We start from the raw sequence: 10,431 nt of genomic DNA, 5'->3' as shown, positions 1-10,431 counted from the left end.
CTGGCAAGCTCTCTACGATGCAAGGTCCCGAAAAGAACACACAGCCACCCCAGCCGATTGTTGTTAGTGCAGATGGTCCTATTCATCATGTACTTTTAGCTGCCTTCCAGTCACAAAGCACTCGGTGGAAGTGGGGAAGTGCTTGGTCCGCCAGTGACTCATAGTTTTGTTGATTGATTGTGTAACATGTTGTTTCGTATGTATGGGGTTTTCATTTATCTACATATGTTTTCTGTTTGAATGGATGTGTTCTTAGTTAAAGCATTTGAGCGACGTGGGCGAGAAACAGAGGGAGCGGTGTGGTAAGGTAAGTGATGTGAAAGGGGGAAAAAAACTAAAAGATGAGACTTGACTATGCATTGGTCCTCTTGTGCTTCCTCCTTCGATTGCACAGCTCGAATAATGTATATGAATTTATTTGTATCAAGCTAAGAGAACTGCAAAAAAAGAGAAAGCTGATTAGGCTCCATTCTCATGCAGTGTGTGGCACGTTCTTTTGTTCATCATCCTGCTTGTCATTCTTTAGTGACAGGAGGGGGAGTGCAAATCCTCCCCCCCGCCTCACGTCATTAGTCCAAGTTCAATAAACTACCCTTTCCGCTGTCCCTCGGTATGAACGCAAACTTGTGGGCCACGGATAAGCAACTTCAGACCTAAAACCTCCGTGATCAGGAACTCATAGTCCATGGACTGTTTGATGTGAAAGGAGCTCAAGTGGGGTCCGCAGACCAACTGAGTCAGTGGCCTGACCACAGGAGGTTTGTATGATAATTTTGGTGTTTTGTAAGTGATTTAGCTTATCTTTTAACATTTACAGATTTGTGCCTTGTTTGGCTTATTGATAGTGCAATTTATGGTGGGGAAGGGTGGGCTTCAGTTGGGGGCAGTTTCTGTTGGTACGCATGCGTTGCTTCATCTATTTGTGAGATCTGGTCCACGAGTGTGTGTGAGTTGTGTTTTCTTTGTTGGAATGTTGTCATTTATGCTAATATGCCCCAATTGAGTTATTTGTTGATGCAACTTGTGGCTGGAGATAACATTCTCGCTAATGTCAGTTTTTATCTTCAGCAATCAGGATGTTATTTCGTGTTACCTTGTATGTGTTCAGCTAGTTTGCATTTTCGTTTGTGTTAGGTATTTCCTTTTGGTAAATGTTAGTTTATGCAAATGTTTTGCATTGATAATCATACTTGTTTGCATCAAATAACGTTTTGTATTGAAATGAATTATCAATTGTAATTCTGTTATACAAGTAATTTAATCTACGCAATTTGAGGTTTAGTAAGATTTAGTGAGATTGAGTATATTTAAATTAATATAAGTTTTGCATATGGGACTTACCCTAGCTATGTTTGGTATATTTTTACAGTTTTACAAAATAATTGAGTGAGAGCTGTTTTACTGACACAACTAAATGAAAGAAGAGCTACACTCATTTACTGTTTGCTGTCTGTCTACCTAGATAGAAGCCATTGGAACATCTAGAGAGGACAGAACATTGGGTTATTAATTTAAAAAAAAACTATATTTTGTGTTCATTTCATTTAATTTGATATTAAATTGTGAAAGTATTCATGACTTCAATAAAACAACCAATTCAACCAGTTTCATGTATTTTTAAAAATGCAATAATTTTTGAATTTGTCAAAATGTGTTTTGTTTCTACAATTGCTTGCTAATGAGGCAATGAAGCCACCAAAGCTAAAGCTGCATTTTATTTTATAATGCTGCTTTTGACAAAATAATTGGCAGCAATCTTTATGGGGGAAATTGACCGGCTTTGTTATAAAGAGGCGTGCAATTTGCAATTTTTATTTTCTAAACTTCAGTATTGTTGAGAAGTAACACATGTAATTGTTGTAAAATTGAAATTTTGCTGAAATAAAAGGGCACTAATGTTTGGCTTCAATAATTTTGTTTTGCTTGTGTTACTGCAAACATTTGCAATGAGGGTCCTCGGAAAATTAACTTTCTAAAAGCTGTCCCTGATTCCAAAAAGTTTGAGAATCCCTGCTTACGATGCCAATATGGAGCTGAACGTTACCTAAGTTTCCTTTGCAACGGTTAACAGCTGGTTCACCATTTCAACATTACCTCAGCCTGACTGCAGTTTTTTGGAGGGCACATGCACCAATTTTAGGATCAAACTGTAACACTAGTATGCAACAACATCTTAAGTATTGTGTACTAAATGAGATGTAAATTGTAATCAGAGGTGTACACCAGAGGCATACTCGTTCCCTTACATTGCAGTTAAACAGAGAACGGACAGGCTCTTTTGTAAGTGATAATCCCTGGTGATCTGTGCCCAAATTAGCTGTTAACAACACCACAGCTGAATTGTGACTCATTAATTAAGACTCTGACACTCGGAAGTGAGCCTAATGACTTCAATCATTAAGTTCAAATCAATTGGCAGCTTCTAAGCTTTAAACACTTCCATTTAAGAGGCGAACAACTACAGTGCATGCTCATGGTGTGGATTGGAAAGCCACCAGCCACTAGAGGTCCTAAACCCAGTTGAGAAAAAGACTCTTGCTATAAAATATTTACTACATAGCTACAGACATTTGAAGGGTTGCAATTGACCATAACACCCAATCAAGTACAGAGGTACCTCTACTTACAAATTAATTAGTTCCGGAAGTAATTACGTAACATGGATCTTTCATGAGTAGAGCAGCTTTTTACATAAATAGCTTAATCCTTTCCTAGCCCCCCCAAATGCTCCTAAACCCTTTAAATTAATAATATTAAATTGTAAAAATGCATCAAAATCGGTAACAGATATGTATTACATGAGTGCATAATAATTAAAATATATCATTTAAAGATAAAAAAAACAAAACAAAAAAAACACTCCTAAACCTTTAAATTACCAGTAATCATATTAATTGTAGTAGTTGACAATTACCATAGGTTTCTATAGTCCGCCATTCGACGATTTTGCCTTAAGATTCAAACTCCGAAACGAATTAATTTCATACGTGGGGGTCCACGATTTTTAGTTTTGGATTATTTTGAGAACGTAAGTTTACTTAGTTCTACAGTGTAAATTGTTGGTGGGAAGTGTGGATTAAACGAGTAAAGCTGAAAAGTGGTAGACTAAAGTAAACATTGGTGCAAAAAACTATTGTCTCGTTTGTGGGCAAGCCGGCATGATAACAAATGATAAAAATGCATCACAAACTACAACAAATACGGTAGGTACCACAGGTTCTAATAACGTATTGCATTACAATCTTGTTGGGGCGAGCACTGGTGTCTCATGTCTCATATTATACGCCAACAATGTCGCTTTCCTATCTTGAATTTTCTCTCGTTACTAGAGACAATATTTTTCTGCCAAGGCGTTTCATATCCTGATAAGAAGAGGCGATTATAAGTAGAGATACCACTATAGTCTTAACCCTAAGACTTTCCCTGATCATTTTAAAAACAGGCATCCCAGCTCAATAGGGAAAAAAAGAATAAATACAATTTTACACTCATAGAAGACAAGCTCACCTGATAAGCAGATCTCGTAGGTTGGCAAACTCGCAGTGTGCCACGTTTTCAACTAAAAAAAGAGGGACACAAATAAGCTCATTTGTTTAAAATTTTAGCAAAGAATATTGTATTATAGCAACATCTCAAAAGTCATTTACAAGTATAAGGAAAAGCTAAGAGTTCAATTTGGTGTGTGTGCCTCACTATGAAATGTGAGATTACATGACATAGTCATTCTTTTGCTTGCCTGACTGTGAGCAAGTAGCCTTAAATGTTGCTGGACACCAGGCCTAATTGAACAATGCCACTTGTGCTGTGACCTTTTTCACTCACGACAAGCAAAATCAGATTTTTTATAATAATTATCGCCATGGTTTTGTTGAAAGCTCATTCCTAGGCTGGGCAGATGACTTTCATAAGTTTATACTGTATAATGATAGTGAATCATTACGTTCCTCAAATAACCCTGCTTTGGACCAGAGAGCCTAAATGATTTTTTATGAATAAAACTGCAGGACTAGTTCATGGTTAACATGCATTTCAAGAATACATCACTGTAGTGAAGAAAACAGGCTACATGACTGTTATGTGTTTGAGCATTTAATGTAATGCGACCACTACAATTATTGTGAATCTTGATATGCAATGAAAAGGTTCTTTAGACATCAAATTGAACTATGCAAAATGGTTGGCACCTAGTGTCAGGAAGCAGTACAGTAATTTTTTTCCCCACTCCTCACCTTCAATAATTCCCCACTTGGTTTTACGGCCCAGCACTTTATTTCCGTTCACCTGGTGCTCCTTGTCAGTCCCCACCACTGCAAAGGGAATGCTTTCCTGGGGGGTAAAAAATAAAAAATAATAAAAAAAAAAAAAAAAAAAAAAAAAATATATATATATATATATATATATATATATATATATATATATATATATATATATATATATATATATATATATATATATGAGCATATCTCATTTGAAGAACAAGCAATAATAGTCAATGAGATGATTCTCATGACACTAATTCTAGTCATGTTTGGGAGCTCTGGTTGACTAATTGCATTAACAAAACTCATTTACTGTATTTCTCCGTGGAGAAGTCAAGCCTCATGCATAAGCCCCACCCCCACCCGTGCGAGGCAATGTATACGCAAATGCTGAAATTAATGTTGCAACAATAAAACGATTTAAAGTTTCAATGATTTATTTTTTTGACATAGCTGAATATAAATTTAGAATTAAAGTCCTTAACGTCACCATCACTAACAGACACACCAAATGGCTACTTCCATTTAAAATCCCGATAGCCTCGCTTTCCTGCTTATCATTTGTGCAAACACCCTTGTTACTCTTCGACGGGTAGTCATCTTCGGACCTGTCCAATTTGTTTGAAATTGAGGTCTCCAGAAATGCTTTGCTGAAGCCTTCTTTACCCAACTGACAACTGTGGTGAGATCAGAGCGTTGATCAATTGCTCTTTGGTGTGTTTCTCCTCCCATCCACTGACATCTATGCGAACCATGCCACTGCTCTTGCATTTCTGTCTTGAGCGGACAAGTCTCAAGCGCTCTTTTCCTTTTCATAATGGGTCAAAGTCCTTTGGAAAAATTATCCACACTGCATCATTGTTGACAACAAAGAGCCAATAAAGCAGCGCTTGACAAAAGTGCATTTGAAAGTGCAAACACTCGGAATGCATACTACAAACGGATGCATACTATATGAAATTAGAGGTACATATAATACTTTTAAGCCTTGTAAATGACATGATGTTAGTTATTTCACATTGAAATTAGTGTTATTCAAACACAGATATGTGGAAAAAATTGGACTGGTTTTGAATTATGCGGGTATAAGTTTACCACCCTCTCAATATGGGGGTTGAAAATGAGGAAAAAAATTGAGATATACGGTTTTTAGCAAACATTGAGGAAATACGAAATACTGAAGCCATAAGTCTTTTGGGATAGTGTTGATTCCATTCACTCAATTTTTATTTACATCTGTTAAATCATTTAAGATGAAAAGATGGGCACAAGAACTCAAAATGTGTTTAACTGTGAGTAAGATTGTTTCTTTCGAATGGATGGTTTAAACACTTATGCAGTAAATTAGGTTTTTCTCGATGAAAAACCTTGTCTGAACCCTTGGCACCGTACAAAGAATTCACTACAAACAAAGTTCCTCCTTTGTGTTGACCAAGTAAGAACAGGGTTTCGGCTCCTACCCTGATTCTGTCATTCAGAAAGCGCTCCTCTGGATCCTCATCATACTCTTTCTGGGGATACACACGAATCCCGTTGCCTGCTAAGTCTTGCCTTATCTGTTAGTGATACAAAGGTAAAACACAGGTTAACTTGAGGATCCGATACACGGATGTGTGCTGTATACTGTATGTGTCCTCACCCTCTCCTTGAACTCTTGTCGTTCCTCAATGGTGAGGGTGTCAGCCTTGGCAATGACAGGCACAATGCTTACTATTTTTCCCAATCTCTTCATGAACTCCACATCGATGGGGCGTAATCTGGACACACAGTGCATCGTTGGTCAGTTTGGATAGCGAGTGGACAAGGACAAGCAAGAAAAGCACAACAACGCAATAAAAAAGTTTACTTTATTGTGAGATCAATGCATTACTGATTCGGTATTGGTATTTTATGAATTACATTCATCAGTCCATTTCCTAGAGTCTCTTTTCCTCACTAGGGTCGTTGGCTTGCTAGTGCCTATCCCAGCTGACCTCCGGCGGTAGGTGGAAGGAAGCCGGAGTGCCCGAAGAGAACCTAAGGGGGCTCGGCGAAAAAATGCAAACTCCACACAGGAAGGCCAGAACCAGCTGTAATTGAACTCAGGACTCTGAACTATGAGGCGGACATCCTAACCACTCTTCCACCTAGCCACCCTGCATGTTATATTAATTTCTTTCAGTGGGGACCATTTACAGTTCCTAGGGGTTATAGTTTGCATTTCTTGTAATACTTAACAAGTAAGTAATATTAACTGTACAGCATGTTGTAATTTTTCAGTGTCAAATACTGGAAAGGATTGAAAGAAAACATGTATTGAAATTTTCTGGAAGGCGGTAGCTATTTTCCATCACAATGTACACACACACTCTGTAACCATGACTTTTTGGAAAGAAACAAGAAAAGAAGCATTAAAAATAAATATGTTGTGTTTATTTGAGTGTACTGTAGTGTTTTTACCTGTGTCCTGTTGCTGCCAGGAAGTAGATGCAGCAGTGAACTCTGGTGTCAGGTATTCTCCTCTTACGGTTGACATGAAGCTCTTCTCGCAGATATTTCTCATATTGCTCATTGATGTACTTCACAATGGGCTCCCAACTTGAGAGAAGAGAGGAAAAAACAATGTAGATAAGCAACTCCGTAAAAAAAAAAAAAAAAAAAAAAAGAGTCTACAATTCAAAATGATTTAAGATCAAAACCGCTACTTCCAATCAGAAATTACATTGCTTTGTTCAAGGAAAAAACACACACACACACACACACACACAATTGCCCAAACTGGTTAGCTCCTTGTGACCTGTCATTACCACATTTTGGTCTGTAAATGGATCCAAATATAATTTCTAAAACACTCTCTTCATATATGTGATGTGTTTTGACAAAACCAGGTGTATATCAGAGATATTCATTTTGAATCATCGGCAAAAAAATAATAATTTTCTGCAGAAATGTCCATTTTTGGATTTATACAAAAACCATCTCCGGAGATGAATTGGGGACCCCAAAATCGAATCAAATCAAATCGTGAGACAGCCAAAGATTCCCACCCCAAATATGAATATTTTTTCATTTTCAAAGATATAAGCCCCTTTTCATGAAAACACATCACATATGTGTTTCTGTGTATTCTTCATGGCCTCAGCAGCATACCAATTCTCATTGTTGATCTGGTCTCCAAAACCCGGAGTGTCAATGACTGTCAGCTTCATCTTCACCCCTTTCTCTTCAATCACTAGAAAAAAATGCACAATAACAAGACTTTAAAGCACAAAAATCTAACAACATAGCGATACTGTAGTTTTGTTTTGTTTTGATTGAGTGTTGATGGCTCAGTTCTGCTAAAGGAAAAACAATCACTGTGCAGCATTGTCAAAAAACAACAACAACAACAAAACAACAACAACTTATCCGTTTGTATCATGTGCGTTCACATGCATGACCACATGTCCATGTTGGATGGATGATGAGCAGAGGAGCAAAGGCTATCATTTGATGAGTAAGCACAGAGGAATCTCAATTCAGCGGATGCAGAGGAGCAAACATCTGGTACCTGAATCATTACGATTTTCACTAACCTGCAATAAAGCACCGCATGCACTGTCTAGACGAGTCCGCAAGTCAAAAGTACAGTACATAAAGTAATTTCACAGGTCGAAACACCTCCAAGAACAGCAACAAGTACAAGTGTTTGCCTGAGATTGACTGTCATCACAGGGACAAGCATATAGCCACCGAGCAGGAGCAAACGACATAAACAGATTTAAGCTATTGGCATGATGTGATCTAATGATTTGTCATTTCCCATCCATCACACACACTCTTAAGTAAACTACATTTCTAATGGACTTTACAGTTGCTGGAGGGACACTTTTTCGCAACTGCTGTTTCACTTCCGAAAAATCTTCTGGTTTTATAGAACCTGGCCTAAAACTGCACCTGATTTGTGGGAATGCTTAGATTCATTACCTTCTGATATGTAATTCGAGACACGAAGCTTGCTGTTTCCAACATCAGAATTTACAAAGTAGAGCAGCAAGCTAGAATAATAAGTCTGTAAATGGCTCTCATTTTGTCCCTGAAGCTGTACAGAATCTTGTCAAAAGTGGAAATGCAGGGAACTATAAAACAAATGCATCAGTTTCAAACACTCCTACTAGAAAAGTTTTAGAAAGACTTGTCCTTACTAGGTTTGAAATAATAATAAGACATTATTATTATTATTATTAGCAGTAGTAGTAGTGCTGGGCGGATATATTGCGATACAAATTGACGCAAGACGCGTATTGCAACACAACGTTCAGTTTCCAATACAGTGAACCCCGGGTTATGGCATCCCTGGCTTACATTTTTTTCACGTTACGATGTGGAATGCTGAGTTTTTTCGTCCCCTCTTTAAGGCATTTATCCCACTTTACAATTTACATCAACAAATGTCATGACCTGTGGGGTTGGTTGTGTTTGTTGTTTTGCCTCCCTCTTGTTGAGTTTTTAGATAATTGCTCTTGTTTTCTGTTGGTGTCAAACTGCCTCTGATGCAACATGTCACTACATTGCTGGTCTACTATTGGTCGGCGTCCCGACTCCCAAATAGATACTGGTCTACTATTGGTCAGCGTGATGGGGTCACGTAGATGCTGGTCTGCTATTGGTCGGCGCACTGGGTCACAAAGGTGGCTGCCTTAAGACTTGATCTCGTATGAGAGTGCTTTCAATATAGTATTTATTATGCATTTTAGTGTTTAAATCAAACTTGAATTGGTTATCCATGAGTCCCAAGATTGCCTTTGATGTTAAAGAGAGAAGTAAGAAGATGATTTATATGGATAGGAAGCTGGAGATAATCAAGAAATACGAAGAAAATTAAGCTAGCCTAGCCTAGGCTATCCTTACTAGGGAATATGGCCATAACAAGCGTCACTCAAAGGTAAATAAATCCTTAATATATTTATGATGTTATTTAATTGTATGCATGTATATTATATATAAGTAGCACTCACCATACTATTTTGATACCAATTTTTAATATGTATATACAATTTTTATGTTTTTACCAGGGGTTTTAAACACATTAGCTAATTAACATAGGTTTGGATTGCCCGCCATTGGGCGAATTTGCGTTCCGATCCCAACTGCGGAACGAATTAATCTCAGAAACTGGGGGCTCACTGCATATTGCATATCGCTTTTGAAACACCTTACTTTCATTATATTTCAATTTTTAAGATCAATCTGCACCGGGGTGGCATTCGTGTCATGATTTTTGTCATTTTATGAATCATGTTTTACATGTAAATCATTCCAAGCGCTACAAAAACACCACATTAATTGTTACACCACATTACCTTTCAAGGGAGGTCATGTGGCAAACGAGTAGGCCAAACAGCAGAAAAAGAAAACTTTATGACACGAAGATAACTTTTTGTTGTTGTTGTAGTGATAGCTCAGGCTTCCTGCCTTCTCCTGTTCAAGTCATTCGTAATATGCTCCTTTATGCATTCACAAGAAGCGCAATAATATCTGAACTGCCATATTAAAAAGAAGTAGAATCACAAGTAATCATTAAATTTCTTCCTTTTTAATGAAAAATGGTTTAAATCTTACACACTGACTCTTTAAGCTCCGTGCGGCTGCACACATCAAAATGACGTTATTTCAGCAACCACACTTCTCCGTGCAGAGTCCACACGAAACAGATTTTCCGCAACGCGTATCTTCCGGATTCTTTTGGCGAACGGACAACATGGCGGACAAACTAATGCTTATGAAAGTTTGCCAGTAAAAACACCTTTATGATTCATCTGAAAAGGAATACTGTGATCTAAAAACCGTAAACAGCTCCTAGCGAGCACCACGTTGGGGAGCGGTGAGGAGTCTGTTTCGATCGTTTGAATCGACTAGGATTCTCTACCTGTGATAGAGTAGTGTTGTTTGTATGCTGTAGAGTCCACCAATAGTATGCAGAGAATACCGTCTGACTGCGGAGGAAAGCCGCTCCGAGTATACAGTGCTGCAAAAGGCATGCCGGCGCATCAAGTATAAACCGAGCTATATTTGCCTGCAGGCTTGTTTTTGCCGTAGTAAATTTTAGTGCAACGCAAATGCAGATAAAAACATTTTGTATGATACAACTGGGGGAATTTTCCTTGTATGAGGAAGTAAAAAAGACGGAAAGGCTTCAATGCATGAATTTTTT

At 37.9% G+C, this 10,431-nt stretch overlaps 1 protein-coding gene across 4 annotated transcripts in view; it reads right to left on the bottom strand.

Annotated features, from left to right (window-relative positions):
- septin12 (septin 12) overlaps positions 1-10,431 on the bottom strand; it is a 79,028-nt gene that overhangs the window by 5,257 nt on the left and 63,340 nt on the right. For all 4 annotated transcript variants that reach the window (XM_088437169.1, XM_088437172.1, XM_088437170.1 and 1 more), the window contains 6 exons: positions 7,389-7,470; positions 6,699-6,836; positions 5,899-6,016; positions 5,720-5,815; positions 4,230-4,326; positions 3,508-3,559 (listed from right to left, as the gene is read on the bottom strand). In XM_088437169.1, the coding sequence (XP_088293295.1) occupies positions 3,508-3,559; positions 4,230-4,326; positions 5,720-5,815; positions 5,899-6,016; positions 6,699-6,836; positions 7,389-7,470 (583 nt within the window). The remainder of the gene's footprint in view (positions 1-3,507; positions 3,560-4,229; positions 4,327-5,719; positions 5,816-5,898; positions 6,017-6,698; positions 6,837-7,388; positions 7,471-10,431) is intronic.

The sequence above is a fragment of the Hippichthys cyanospilos genome, chromosome 16, assembly GCF_059441005.1.
Source record: "Hippichthys cyanospilos isolate Australia breed blue-spotted pipefish chromosome 16, RoL_Hcya_1.0, whole genome shotgun sequence".
Classification (NCBI taxonomy): Eukaryota; Metazoa; Chordata; class Actinopteri; order Syngnathiformes; family Syngnathidae; genus Hippichthys; species Hippichthys cyanospilos.
The sequence above is the reverse complement of the archived record's forward strand: the minus strand, read 5'-3'. Positions and strand labels throughout refer to the sequence as shown.